General features: G+C 53.5%; 1 protein-coding gene across 2 annotated transcripts in view; it reads right to left on the reverse strand.

Annotated features, from left to right (window-relative positions):
* Positions 1–9,477: 9,477 nt before the first annotated feature.
* The window catches only part of PCDH19 (protocadherin 19), a 55,496-nt gene continuing 50,255 nt past the window's right edge, over positions 9,478–14,718 (reverse strand). For both annotated transcript variants that reach the window (XM_050901805.1, XM_050901804.1), the window contains exon 5: positions 9,478–10,067. In XM_050901805.1, the coding sequence (XP_050757762.1) occupies positions 9,478–10,067 (590 nt within the window). The remainder of the gene's footprint in view (positions 10,068–14,718) is intronic.

The following is a 14,718-nucleotide window of genomic DNA, read 5'->3' on the forward strand; positions in this document are numbered from 1 at the left end:
CCGTAGGGATGTCTCCGCAGAGGGGGTACCCTGCCATCATCCAGCCCCAGCACTGCGGCCGCTGGACCCGCTGCAGGTGGAGGGGAACCAGCACAACCCTTCCCCTGCCGGGGGCCGCATCCTGCCCACGGCCCCGGTGGGTGCTCAGGCTGCCCAGCCAGCCCCAGCCACCCACCAAGGAGGTGGGATGCGGTTGTTATGGCAACAGAAAGCAAGAAAAAAAAAAAAAAGGAGGTTTTTCCCCCCAGGGGAGCACAGCACCAGAGCCCTGGGCATGGCTGTGGGTGTCAGCGCTGGGCACCTTCCCTGTGCCATGGGTCAGGGAAGGTGCACTGGGGAATGCAGAGCCATGCTGGCGTTTGGAGGCTGGGACAAACGATGGAGAAGGGACGGTGCAGACAGCCAGAGCTCGCTCCTCGCTGAGCACATCTCCTCCCTCACCCAGCCAGGCCGGCCATCGCCGTGCTACGCCTTCACGCCGGTGAGCGCCTTCCCGACAGAGGCAGCGAGCGAGCGAGAGGTAACTGGCAGGCGGGTTGGAGGCTTTCCACTGAAATTTAGAGCAGGAGAGTTCAGCCCTCGTCTCGAGCACGAGCACAGGCAGGTGGGGCTGGAGCAGAAGGACAGCAGAAGCGACATGCTTTAATAGAGACCTTGGGAATGGCTTGCTGGCCGAGGACAAAAACATCCTCCATCAACAGATGACATTTCCCACTGGGAACAGGGGAACCAAAGCCCCATGGCCAAAATCTCCACCCCAGGCTGAGTTTGATAGGAGATTTGATATTGATTCACTGGGGCCAGGATTTCATCCTGTGATTTAAACCTAACTCCTCCAAAGAGAATAAGATCAATTTTACAGAGAATCAAACAGATAAAGAACAGCCTTTGAGCCGGTGTGCAGCAGAGGCAGAGAGGGGAGTTAAAGAAAAGGTTCTTTCCTTATCAGGAAAGTTAAAAAAAAAAAAAAAAGATAGAAAGGAACCTGGAGAATATTGTTTGCTCATTTTTCCTTTTCCAGTCAAAACAACTCCGCCTCTGTCTGCTCTCCACACGGGCACCAAGGGAGCAGAGCAGCAGAAGGTTTCTCATAGTGGAGCCGGCATGGAGCTGCTGCAGTCCCCATCCCTGAAGCCCCCGCCCGGCTCCCCCACCCCACGCCCGGCCCTTCCCGGGTGGCCCCTGCCCCATGAAGCTGCCTTAGCACAGCGGTGGCCAAGCAGGTCCAACGTGCTGGGGACTCACATCTGCAAAGCCTACCACAGGCGATGGGAGATGACGAAATACGCTGGCGATACAGCATCCGTCTGCACGGGCAGGAGAGCTGCCTGCAAAAGGGGCTGGGGAGCAAGGGCGAGGTGGGGAAGGCAGAGATTTGGGGCTGGAAGGGGGAAACCAGCTCTGCCGCAGCTGGGGAGAGGGGCCACGCTGGAGCTCCCTACCCCGGCTACCTCCACATCTGGGGGATGTGCCACCAAGCAACCCCCACCCCTCCTGTCCGGGAAGCTGGAAACCCTTGCACTAAGCTTCTCTCTCTTGGAGGTTGTATTATCGTAATTCCTTTTTATTTTGGCCTTGGAAGACAATTCATCACCCTCAGGCAGCACAGACTGGCCCCCGCCAAGGCGGCTGCTCTGTTCCTGCACTGCCTCCCCCTAAAGCACCAGGCCAACTTTGAGTTTCTTCTGTCTTGAAGCTCTGCAAGGAATCAGCCTCACGTTTGTCTTTGACCCTCTGCTGCCATCCCAGCCACCTTCACTCGCCCTGGGCAGGAGCACCTGCAAGCGGCACAGGACCCGTGTCAGAGGCTTCTGCAGGCAGCAGTCCCCCTGCCCATTATTTAACTGCAATCCAGAGACAATTTTTCTTGGGAAAAGCTTTTAAGCTTGATCAGTGATGGGGTTAATATTGTTTGCCCTGTGTCTCAATTTTTTATCTGTATTAATGGAAAGTGCCACAGCAGGGTTTTCTACAGCAGTACTATGGTGGTGCTTTCTTGGGGTTGGTTTTTTTTTCTAAATGCTGGGTTGCAATGACTGATCACCCTGCAGCACAGCAGCTACCAACCACGTCCCCACAGAAGCTGCCCAGAGACCCCCGCCAACGGCATGATGTCTACCCTAAAGCCCAGAGTTTGTCCCCAAAGAGCCATCCTTCCTGCCACGGCCCGTTCCCGGCACCAAGGGCCGGGAGCAGAGGAGGGAGCTGTGCAGGGCCACGCGCGGCAGCAGAGGTGAGCTCTATAATTGTACACCTGCCTGTGTTTGTTCTCTGATGGCTCTTTGGGGACGCTCGGTTACATCATGTTGAAAAGAAAAGGACAACAACACAAAACAAAAACCAGATGCAAGTTAAACAAGTGGAAGGCCCGCTGGGGCTGCCGGTGAAGTTGGACTCTGGTTTCTGCCCAAGGCGAGCGACTGCAGGCAGCCACACGGCAGGCAGCCACGCAGCAGGCAGCTGGTCCCGTGCCTTTCCGCACCGGCACCACGACTTGGGAGCAGAGCCAGGATCTGGGAGCAACAGAAATGCAGGACAGGGACCTTCACTCCCCCCTTCCCTGCCCTGCCCACAATACTCTGTGTTTGCAGAGCCCTGCTTCAAACAGAAATATATTATATATGTATTTTTGCTCTGTGCTTTCAGGCCTTTGATCCCTCCAATTTATTTGTTCTTGTCTTTGTGGGCTTAGCAGTCAAAGTGTATGATAATTCATTGCTTGTTAATCCAATTTGGCTGTATTTAGATATTCCAGTTTAACATCAAATATAATATAAAATAATGTCCAGAAGAAACAGAAATGAGATCCGTGTCTATGAACCAGCTCTGAACCTTGCCCAGTGAGGGCTGGCTGCTTTCTTTGCTAATATATTCTCTCTCCGGCTTCACCGAGCTGGTCGTCGTGGCTGAGTCCCTCACTGCAGTCGGGGGCACAGCAGGGCAGGCGGCTCTGCGCCTTGGGGTGCAGCACAGCACCCCTAGAAGCTCTCTCCCATGGGAGAGCAGAGACAGCCAGCCACTGGCACAGCCCCAGGGAGCCTCTCCTGGGGATGCTGGGGATCTCAGGGGACCGTGGGCTGGGTCCGCCCAGGTCTGGGGCAGTCCTGGGGGGTCAGCAGCTCCCTGGGGAGCCCAGCCCACCTGCAGCACCCAGCTCTCCATACCGACTGCTCCTGTTTATCAGGAGACATGGCACAGACCAAAGCCTGCAGCCCAGCAGTGCCGGGGAGAGACCTGCCTGGCCAAAGCCAGCCCAGCCCCAGGGACCTCGCCAGGGCTTGCGTCAGCTCAGGATCTGGCCCTCAGAGCAAGGAAGGCTGCCGAGCAGTAAGATTTAGCACACCCTTATGGGCCAGCAGTGTTTCCAGACAGGCACGCTTGAAAGAAGAATCCCTTTTTTATCTGCAGCAGACTCTCAATCACACTCCCTCCCGCCGCCCACCTCAGCCCTTCCTGGCACTGTTATTTATGCAAACTTCAATGCCGCTGTTACTGCTGCTGTCTCAGCAGAGGAGACGCTGCAGCTCTTTGGGGTGTGCCGGCGGGGACAGAGGACGGCGACAGCTGGCCGGGAAGCACAGCGGGGACATGTCACCAACCTGACATCTCCGAGCCCCCAGCTCGCTGCGAGCAGGAGCCCTCGGCCAGCACAGCGAGCTGACTGGCATTGGAGGGGGTTTATTAAATCAGGAGCGAGCCCAGCGCCCGCAGGGTCCCGGCAGGTTCTGGGTGAGAGCTGGTCTGGGATGCCATGAGGGGAGTCCTCCCTCCGGGGAGGTTTCAGCCCCATTTCAGCTCTCAGCCTGTGGCCAGCCCATGCCTGGCCCCCAGGCTGGGGCTCTGCATTGCCCCGCTGCCAGCCCTCCGGTGAGCCCCACTGCAGCCTGGGCAGCCCCATGGCCACTGCCTTCCTTCCTCCGCCTCCCACTGCTGCTGTTCAAGGGCAGCTCACTGGGGCCATTCGCCCCCAAACGGGGTCAGTTCCTACCTGGGAGACGAGCCCATGGTGCTGGCACAGCTCCGGTGCTGGGTGCCCGGCGCAGGCAGGGGGCACGGCTCAGGGGTGCTGCAACACAACCCACTGCCTCTTCAGGCGTGGGCATTGATCTGCAGCAGCACCGCTGCTCCCCAGACAGGCTGCAAACCCCTCAACAACCACCAGCTTCCCCTCCACAGCCTGGCTTTTATCTCCTTTTACCCACCTGCCAAATGACTCACTAACAAGGGTGCAATCAGGCCCAGGGTCCTGGCACTGGCCTGGCTGCAAACCATTGCCTGGGGTCCCCGTACCAACACATGCCTGTGCCGGAGCTGACCCCAGGGCAGTTGGCCAGACCCCGCTGCATTGCTGGAGCCTTTACTTTGGGGTTACAGCGGTGGGGGGCCCATCCAGGCGTGGTTAACCCCGGCTGCCCCCTGCTCCCCATGTGCCCCAGCCATGCAGGGTGATGCTCAGGCATACAGCTCAAGCATCTTCCCACCCCAGGGAAGGGGCTTCCCGTGTTGCTGCTCTTGTTCCAGTTCTACCTTCGTATCACCTCGGCTGAGCCACTGAACGAGCAGAGGCGATTACGGCAGGGCATTTACCCCTGCTAGCCACAAAGCGCTCGGATGCTCCGTGCATAAGAGCGGTCCATGAACAGACCATTAATTCAGAGGCAGTGGATGCTCCTCACAATCTCCCCACAGCCTCCAAAGTGCCCTTCTCAAAACCTAGGGAAAATGAGTCTTTTCTTCTCTGCCATGCCTCAGCGGAGAAGTGTGTGTTGGAGGTGTTTCCTACCCACGCTTACCCCTCTCAGAGCTGTGTTTCCTCCGAAGGTGAGGGGATGGCGGTGCGAAGGACCAGCACTGTGCCCGGTTTCACGGGGGCAAGGAGAGGGGCTCTGCCATGGCCAGAGCCGCGATGGGGCTCAGCCTGCCCGCCCCAGTCGGTCACCCGTGGGGACAGTGACGACCCCTCCTCGGGGCCAGGAAAGCTCTGCCTGAGGATTGCAGCCTCTTGGGTGCCAAAGCGGATCAGCTGTGGGAGAAGCGGACAGGGAAAGGGCTGGGGTGGCACCCAGGGGACCGCACGGGCGCCCAGCCGTGCGCTGGCTTCTGCAGGACCAGCACCTGGGGCCCATCAAAGCAAACCCACTTAGGCGTATTTAACCAAACACTTACTTTCCATTTTATTCAATAATTGCTTTAATACTAAAATGCATTAGATGCTCAAAGCAGAGAAAAGAAAAAATCACATTTAGGTGGAAAACAAAGTTCTCATCAGATGAAAAAAACCCAATGTGGCAGGTACACCATTTTGAAACAGAATCGTAATAATTTAATAAAGCTGCTTTATCATCTTCATAAAATAGACAGAATGGTGATTCTTTTTTTTTTCCTTTTTCCATTTTGTTGTTTACAATGATTCAATCACTGTGAAAATGTACATAACATACATATCAGCATATACAACAATTTATTCTTCATATACTCGGCAACGGAGACACCATGACGAGACATACCACGCTCAGTCCCGCGGCAGCCCTGCCTGCTGCCGGCAGGCGAGCAGCGACGGTGCCGCCGCCGGCTCTTCCCGCAAAGGGAAGGTGCCGGTGTTACGGTGCGAGACCCGCGGCTCGTACCTGCCGCCCTGCAAGGCTGCAAGGAGGCGCGTGCTGCTGAAAACCAGTTTGCGTTAGGTGTGTTTGAAGATTATATCCCAGCTTAGATCAGCTGAACATCAGCTGATGCCGATAAAGGATCCGTCTCAGCAGTGCTTGCAGCGGGGTCGGCTGGGCTTCTGCCCGACGGGTACCGCAACTCACAGGTTGGATCAGAGATTACCCATAGCTGCAAAAGCAGCTGTAGCAACAAGATCATCAATTTTCCCCAATGACAGACAAATGTGTTTCCATTCATAATTAGATTTTTTTTTTTCCCCCCAAGAATAATTTCAACATATTCATCAGACAGTGTGTTCTTTACAAAAGCAACTTGTTTCCTATTTGAGAAAAAAAAAAAAAGGAATTCACTTCTGCACAACGTGTGATCCACAGGCCACCTCCAGCTTCACAACAAACAGGGAACGGCAACAACCTCAGCAGGACAGTACTCGGGGGGTATTTTTCCAGCCATCAGTCATCCCCCTCCGCCCTCCATCATCCCTCCCTGCAGCCTCGAGGGTGGGAAAGGCCAAGGGCTCCCCAGGGAGCAGGGAAGAGTCCCTGGGCCGGCACAGGGTGGGTTCATCCCCCCAGGTCCCCAGCCCCGGGGCTGCTCCAGGTGGGGTCCTTGTCATGCTCGAGGGAGAATCGTAGGTGGTTGCTGCTCTCCTGGATAAACAGGGGATAAACGGGAGCAGAGCAAGCTTGCCTGGAGGAAACCAACAGATCCCAGCAATTTTTCCTAAACCAAATCTGAGGACAGGTTTAAGTTATTAAAAAGCACAATAATTACATCTGGACACCACACCCCCCCCAAAAAAAACCAACCCTGCCCACCCTGCAGCTTTGCACGGCCAGTTTCAACGCAGCTAGGAAAAAAACAAGACAGACCGCAATTTGCCCAGGAGCCCTGAACTCATCTCCAGTGACACAGAGAGACAGTGACAGGAGTAGCAAAATATTCAGGAGAGGGACAAGGCGGTGGAGCCGGGGCCGCTCTCCGGCTCTCCCCTCGGCCCCGCACAGCGAGGACGTGCCAGGGAAGGGCCCCTCGCTCAGCATCCCTGGCTGCAGCCTGGGTCAGCCCAGAAAACTGGTGTTTAAACGATTTTCTTGGAGGCATAAGGGTTTACTGACCTCTTTAATGCCCCCTTTTAATACAGAATTATTTCACATTCCTTCTCGGCTGCACTTTTATTCAGAGTGGCAAGGAACGTTTCCTCTGGGTAAATTAGAGAAATGTTTCTATTTTTTTTTTTTTTCCTTTCTTCCTTTTCAGTTAGCATCTATTTTTCATCCAAAACGCCAGGCTGGTGGTGGCAGCTCCACAGGCAGAGGGTAACGCTCAGCAGAAATTAACGGCCGGCGCTTTTCAGGCAGCTGGGGATGATGATGGGGTGACTGGGGACGGGGGGGGACCCACTCTCCCCATCACTGCGATGGGCAATGGGGGAGCTGGGTCCGATCCTGCCGGAGGTGGGGGGCGGATGATGGGGCGACGTGGGGCTGATGCCCTGCGAAGCCAAGAGGATCTGACAGACGGGGCATCGCAGGCTCTGTTGCTCAGCAAACGCATACGAGAAGGTTCCCCCCAAAAAACCCCCCAGAGCTGACAAAAACAGGTAACATCAGAATAAACCCAGCCTAACAGTTATAGAAAATCCAGTTACTCCAACAGCCCCAAGCCAGCCCCTTTCTTCTTTGCTTGTGTTATAATAATACACACGCTTGGGGAAAAAAACCAGAAATAAATGACAGCAGTAACAGTACGCAGGCAGGAAACACTGCAGGAACAGAAATAACATATCCCTGAAAAATGGGCTCAAACTCCAGAACAGACAGGAAAATCCCCAGCTCGCTTTCCGGAGGGATGCAGGACATCACGTTAATGCGTGGGATGGGAGCTGAATGAGGTAGTCATCAACACCAGCGAGGGAAGCGTCACAAATTTCATTAGACGACCTTTTTTTGTCGGTTCTTTCCCAATTCCTGGCCCTAACAAGTGGCAGGGGGAACAGACTGACTGCGGACCTGTCTCGGACCGGCTACGGCTTCAGGCAGGATCAATTTGCCCTGAAGAAACAAATGGGTGGAGCTTAATTTTATTTTGAGGATAATAATGACTGGAGCTTGTTTTCTTGTTGACGTTTTTAATTTAAATAAATCAAAGTAACAAATATTTTATCATGATATGTAGACCTAGAAAGACTATTTCTCTAGAAACCACTAATTTCAACTTGCTGGTACAGCAAACATTGGCAAGAGCTATATATTTTCCCTTCCATAATCAATTTTAAATTCTAGGAAACATTATTTAGGGTAGGAAAATCTGTCCAGTGAAGGGTTAATAATAATAATAATACACTAAGTGAAATCCTCCTACCTTACTCATACCTCACTGAGGAATTATCACTGCAAGAGAGCAGAGAGCTGTGAAACTCCTTCCCTCTCTCCCTTCTACAAAACGGCTATTAAAGTAGCTCAATTTTTAAATCAATTTTATATGAGTAAATTTGTACCCACACAAAAAAGTCCTTAATTATGAGAAAAAATAATGAATTGCTTTAATTTTTTCTCCATTAAGAAGGCACATTAATTGAATTAGTAGCGTTGTTACATATCACCTGTCTGCCCCTAAATTAATATCACTATTGCTCATTCCATACTTATTTATGATGCAGGGATAGAAAGAAATCAGAACAGTCTAAAATCCATGCCATGATGACATACAAACACACACATACTTGGCATAATCACGATTGGGAAATGCTGGCTTGGAAGTGTGTGTCTAATTGAGAAGGTAATTTAGATCTCTTAAATAATTCCATCACTTTGACTTGGAAATGATTGGAGACGGGGGATATCTAAATCTGGGAACTGGAAAAAAAAAAAAACCAAAACAACCAACTTCTGGAGAAACTTACCATGCATTGCCTTGAAATTATGCAAAAGAAATGGATAAGGGAAAAAGTTCAGCACAGTGCATCCGACAATTGCAATCCAGGCAGAATTTTCCCCAAAACGTCTTCCTGTAATGCCCTGTCACTGCCCTGCAAGAGCCGGGGGAGGCTGCAGGCTATGGTGGGGGCTGGAAGAAGCGCTTGCTCCACTGCGTCAGAAAACTGCAGTTTCCCCAAAGTTTAAGTAAGATGATTGTGGTTTTTTCCGTTTTTTTAAGCTTGAAAGCCTTTTGCCATCACTAGACATACAGTAATTTGCAATATCAAATACAATAATAGTACAGATAAGCATGTGACAGCAAAAGGATTCATAAATGCAGGGGTGTCCATAGCAAAATAGCAACATCTTAAAATACAAACAACCTTGTGTTGGGCGAATATTAAAACTCACCCGACTGTCATTTTGAACAGTCGCACACAAGAAATGGCTGCTATTTTGTCTAGACTACAAAACCGCCGGGGTGATTACTAAAGATGTCCGAATAAGGAATTTGCCATTGAATTCTTTCCAGGAATGGAAATTTATCTTCGTTTTGAGATATAAAAATATATAAACTCCGAGGAGGGGATACCGAGCGCTCCTGAGGACCTGGGGGGGGGTCTCGCCTCTGCCCCCGCCACCCACCGCCTCCCGGCAAAAGCAAAACACCAGCTACTTTGCTCCGGCTGCACACCCCTGCTGCCTGTTGAGACAAGTGGGATTGTCACATTAACGATAGCTTCATTTATAAACAATACATTTAGGGAAAGCTTTTTAAATACAGCAATCTGTGAACCATTGGTAAGCGATAAAAACAATCTGCGCTGGGAGTCGTGCGGTCCCTCATCCTCCTCCTCCTCCTCCTCCTCCTCCTCTCGCCAGGTGCTGCTCAGAGGACGATGTCTTTCAGTCTTCGGGCGCCGGGCGAGTCCTTTTCCCGGCGTTCCTGCAGGAGCGGGTTGCCCTCCTGCCCGCCGCTCTCGCTGTCCGCCCCCCGGGGCTCTGCCTCCGTCGGCCGGGAAGGACCACTGTTCCCAAAGGGCTCCCGTTCCCGGTTGCCGGCGCAGTGCCCGGCGCTGTACGGTGCCGCCGGCTTGCCGGACAAAGGGCTTTTCAGGTGGAGGGGTGAGGTGACGGGGCTGACGGCCTCGCAGCCGTTGCCCGCCTCGCGGACGGCGCCGCTCACCTTGGGGCTGCAGGCGGCCGGGTCCACCGTTCTTTTGCCTTTGGGGTTGGCGAGCCGCTCGTCGGCGAGGGGCTCGCCGCCCTCCTTGCCGAAGGTGGCGAAGGTCCTTTTTGTGCTGCAGTCTGCGTAAGGCTCCGCATCCACCGCTGTCGCCTCGATGGAGAGGGCGATGACGTTTCTCCCGTGCTCGGGGGACTTGGCGCGGCTGGGGACGGCGCCGCGGGGCATCCAGCACCTGTCCGAGTGGCCCAGGATGCGGCACTCCTCCCTGCAATGAAATCCTTCGCTCTGATCTGCGTGGAGAAAATACAAGGGCCGGTGAAGGGGGGAGCCCCACCGGGGGTGCCCGCCGCCCCCCAGCCTGCCCGGGGTGGGGGAGCCCCCGCCGAGCCAGGCGCTGCCCATCACTCCCACCCAAGCAGCGGTTATCCTACCCTAAATAGCAATCGTTTTTAAGGCAAGGCTCGGAAGAGGGATTTTTACTGCCATTTCTCTGCTGCTCTAAAGCCTGGAGTTCAATTTCCAACAGGTTGTGTGTCATCTGCTGCCACCAGACCTGCAACCTGGGGAAAGGAGTTACGGCTGCGAATCCATCACAGCGGGTCTGTCCCATGTGTCGAGCCGCTCAGAGTCAGCAGTTTCTAGGTTTAGTAACCAGCGTTAAAAGCCACCATGTTTTAAGCTTGGTTTGACGTGACATTTAAGCTTGACTTTTTGCAGGGGGGGGAAGGAACAAAGGGAGGAGGGGGTTTTCCTTTTTTTTTTTGGTGTATATGTGTGTTTTAACTTTTTGCTTAATCCCCACTGATCTCCCACACAACAGAGGCTTTATAAATCTCCAAGACTGCCCACTCCACTGAAGATTAAATGTGTCATTCCCAGCGCTGGGGCTTTATTCATACAAGAGCAATAAAGATCCCTTCTCTCGACTTGGGGCTGTCCCAACACCACTTTACGGGGCTGAAATATGGAGTGGTGGTTTAACCCTTTCCAAGGACCTTCCACGCCCACGTCTGAGGGCTCCCGGGTGGGTGCAAACCCTCGTGCCCGGTGCTCGCACGCATCCCCACGCTGCTGGCCGACCCCAAGGGACTGCACAACCTCATCCCCCCATCGCAGATGGACAAACTGGGGCCCAGGGAAGCAGCCGGGCTCAGCCAAGTGCAAAGCTGGAAATCAAATCCAGGAGTCTCAACATCCCCAGCCTTTGCTGAGCATCCGACCGTGGCTCCCACCGTACGCCGCAGGCTCCCGGCTGCTTTTCAGTCTCAGCTTACGACTTTTCCTTCATTTGATAAGAACTTGTAATTGCAGCTAGCCCTCATAAAGCACAACCTTTCCCTAACGCAAAGACGTAGCTCCTTCCTATCATAACCTATACACACACAAAGCAGCATTAAAGCACTAATGCCATTACCCGTACAAGACTGCGCTCGGTCGGTGCCGGTTTGATGGATCGAAGCCTGCGAAGGTGCAGACTCAGCCTGGGTTTGCTTCCCGTCCATCTGCAAACCGTTCATTTTGATGCTTTGTACATCTGTGTGCATAACCTCCGCTCCTCAGACACATTGGTATTTCCACCACATTCGAGCACTAGGGCGGCTGATAAAAATTCTCAGCACATAACACAATGCACCAAAATATGAGCAGCTTAACACTTACAGAGAATAAACGAGTAAAAGGCAGACCTCAAAAAAAAACCAAAAAAAAGGATTTTTTTTTTTAAAGGAGAAGCAGCCAATTAATTGAAAAATCAATGGGTAAAACATTAGCTTTTTCTCTACATCAGAGCAGCTACCCGGTGGTGTGGAGCGCAGCGCTGGGTGGCTGTGTAGGAGGTCTGGGTTTCGGCAGCCGTCTTTACAGCAGTTTGAGAGAAGGATGCTCTGAGCCTTACATGCAGAACAACCTGCACCAAGATCTAAAAGCCCATGCTCTTATACTTTGATTCTGTTACTTTCACGCAAAATAAAAAAAAAGAAAAATTGGCCAGAAAGTGTTGCTGTCTGCCTATTTATCCACAGCTTAACTTCAAAAGGGCGCTACAGGCATACAAAGTTGTGTAGTCTGGCTGCGATAGCAGAGGACTTGGTGATGGCTGGAGGGGCTACAGAAATATCTTGGGTTCTCACCCCGATGAGACACTGATTTATTGTGCTGTGTGACCTTGGGCGCGTTGCTGGAGCACACATCACTTCAGTCTCTCCACAAGCATGAAACGCTGGATCTGGGCACGCGCTGGGCTGGCTGGTCCAGCGCAGGAAGGCACGGGGGGAGCTGCTGCTCCTCACCTTCCCCACCCAGCCCCACGGCTCAGCCCCACATCCATGGGACGACCACAGCCGAGGCAAACCACACTCTGGACAGACCACAGGTGGGTTTGTCTTGCCTTGACCCGTTTATTCCAAGTTGGTACATTTTACAGTTAAAAACAAATCGAGGACTTCACTGATTACTGCATTGCAAGTGGATATTCCTCAAACCCTAGAAAGGGACCCATGCTTTTAAAGCTGTTTCATTAAAGACCACTGGCATGGTGCCTATCTGCTGGGGAGATGATCAGCTTTGAACACCAAGATGTTTGTCTACAAGTCGCACCAGCGGCAGCTGAAATGCAGGCAGGAGAAGAGATGAAAAGCATTACATTAAATTATACTGTTTCAATCTTTCATTTTACGAAGGGAATGTAACAAGTACGAAAGACGCCAGGCTGACAGGCAGAGGGGCAGGAGTCACCATCCATCCACAGACCTGAAGACAATAGGTAGCTCCACGGCATATTCTGCCTCCTTGCTCCTGTCCCCACCACACATCTCAGCTTTGGTCTGCAGAGACCATGTCCCACAGCCAGAAACCATCCTGCTCTCGGGGACAACACGTGTCCAGGCTGCCCAGACCAGCCCTGACCTGGCAGCAGACCCAGGGACCAGCACAGAGCCCTGAGCAGCAGCTGCTTCTCCATGGCAGAATGAGGATCTTCAGCTACCCACCCATCACTGTCTGAACCCTGTAGTTGATATAAAATACTATTTTTACACCACAAGCATGCCCTATTGACACACACGAGCACCACACCGCTCTTCTGCTATCCCAGGTCCAAAGAAGGCAAGCTCAGAGGGGTCTGGGCTCCTCCAGCGGGCTGATCCCAGGGCTGTCACCTCTCATCCTCCTCCTGCGCAGCAGCAGCTGCTGCCCGAAAGCAGAGGCAGGCACGGAGCCGACGGGCACCGCTCCTGGTGCTGCCCTTTGCAGCTAGGTCTGACTCACCCAGCCTTAACGGCACCCAGGACGGTCATTCACATTCACAGGCTCTTTATTGTACTGTTCTGTCTTGTTTTTTACCACTTTAACAATCGGAAATAGGACAACAGGAAATTCTTTTACAGCCCTAGACCTGCCCTAGTCAATACAACTGTTACTGTCTGCACTAAAAAATGTTCCTAATGCAAGGAGCAAAGCCCAGGTAATAACCACCACACCACGCACGACACGACGAGTGGCAGGCAGCCAAAACAGGCAGCTTCCCACCTCCGCACCCGGCGCACCGATGGCAGCGGGTTGAGCAAGCTGGCGTGAAAATACTGCCCGACGGGGCCGGGCGAGAGGCAAAGGGAGGAGGAAACAACGGACGGGCAGCGCTGGGTGAGCAACACCACAGCTTCAGCACTGCTTTCCACAAGCCACGGAGCAAATGCCTCATCCCGGACAGGAGTCCCCAAGGAGCCCGACCGCCCCGCTTGCTGGAGGAGCCCGATGCACCAGGCTGGCAAGGACCTGCCGGCTGGCACAGGCTGGGGAACGAGAACACCATGGCCCAGGGCTTTGCAAACCCACCCTGAGCTGGGCTGGGCTTTCTAACAAGCCAAGCACATTGTGCAGACACTGCGGGGAGAGTCCTATTGCAAATCTGGCTGTAGAGATACCCGGGTCACATGCAGGCTGTCCAGAGAGATGCTGAACAGCTCGCCCGAGCGCAGGCGCCATGCACGGGTGATGGCTGTGCAGTCTGGCACACGATGTGTGCAGGTCCTGCAGCAGCGATGTCCGTTCTTCAGCCAGTCTGCCTTCACCCAGCACAAATCCAGAATCTCATTTCAGAGAACCTTAGGGCAGGGTCGCTTTTAAAATGTTCCCCAGGTACAAAATGTCCTGGCAAGAAGCCTCGCCATGAAGGGGTGAGCAGTCATCTTGAAGTCAGGCTTGGCAGAAAAAATATGTCATTGCTAAATGTAAGCTCTCACATAGCAAATATGAAATAAAATAAAACCAACATCCACACCTGGAATAAATATGCTCCTCAACAAGTGCGGCAAAACCCATGTTGGGCTCCAGATTTCAAACCTGCTCTACTTGCACCTCGGGGGACCAGCACGAAGGCAACTAATAACGAGCCCCAGCCAGCCCCACACGCTGCCTGCGCTGCCTGCGGGGTCTGAGCCAGGCAGCGGGCAGCCGAGGACCAGTGGCTGCAGGAAGACCTAGTGGGAGAGACACCACCACCCACGGCTCATCCACAAGCAGATGCACACCCCATGTCACCAGTGGGGAACTGGAGCCAGGGACAACAGCACGGTGACACAAGAAGCAGGGAGGTGACATGAAACACTGGGGCTGCCCTAATTCCTGGGGCCAAGTGCCCTGATGCCTGCCCAGCCGAGACCCTCAGCACTTCCCAATCCCACCAGGAAAGCTCTTGGCCAGAAGAGCAGGGAGACAGGATGGATGCCTAAGAGCCGGAAGCCAAGAGGAGCCCAGGAGCTGGCAGAGGACATGGGGTGGGCACTGGAGCAACAGAGCCTCCAGCTCCCCCCTGCGCGGGGCCTTCTCTCGTTAAAAGGAAGGATTAACGAACGTCCAGGGTGTACAAGTGCTTTCAGTCTCCTATTCAAAGCCTGCGTACCTGCGGCAGAGCAACATGAAGCCGCTGTGCAAGGCGCCCATTCA

The sequence above is a fragment of the Gymnogyps californianus genome, chromosome 9 (assembly GCF_018139145.2).
Source record: "Gymnogyps californianus isolate 813 chromosome 9, ASM1813914v2, whole genome shotgun sequence".
NCBI classification, from domain to species: Eukaryota; Metazoa; Chordata; class Aves; order Accipitriformes; family Cathartidae; genus Gymnogyps; species Gymnogyps californianus.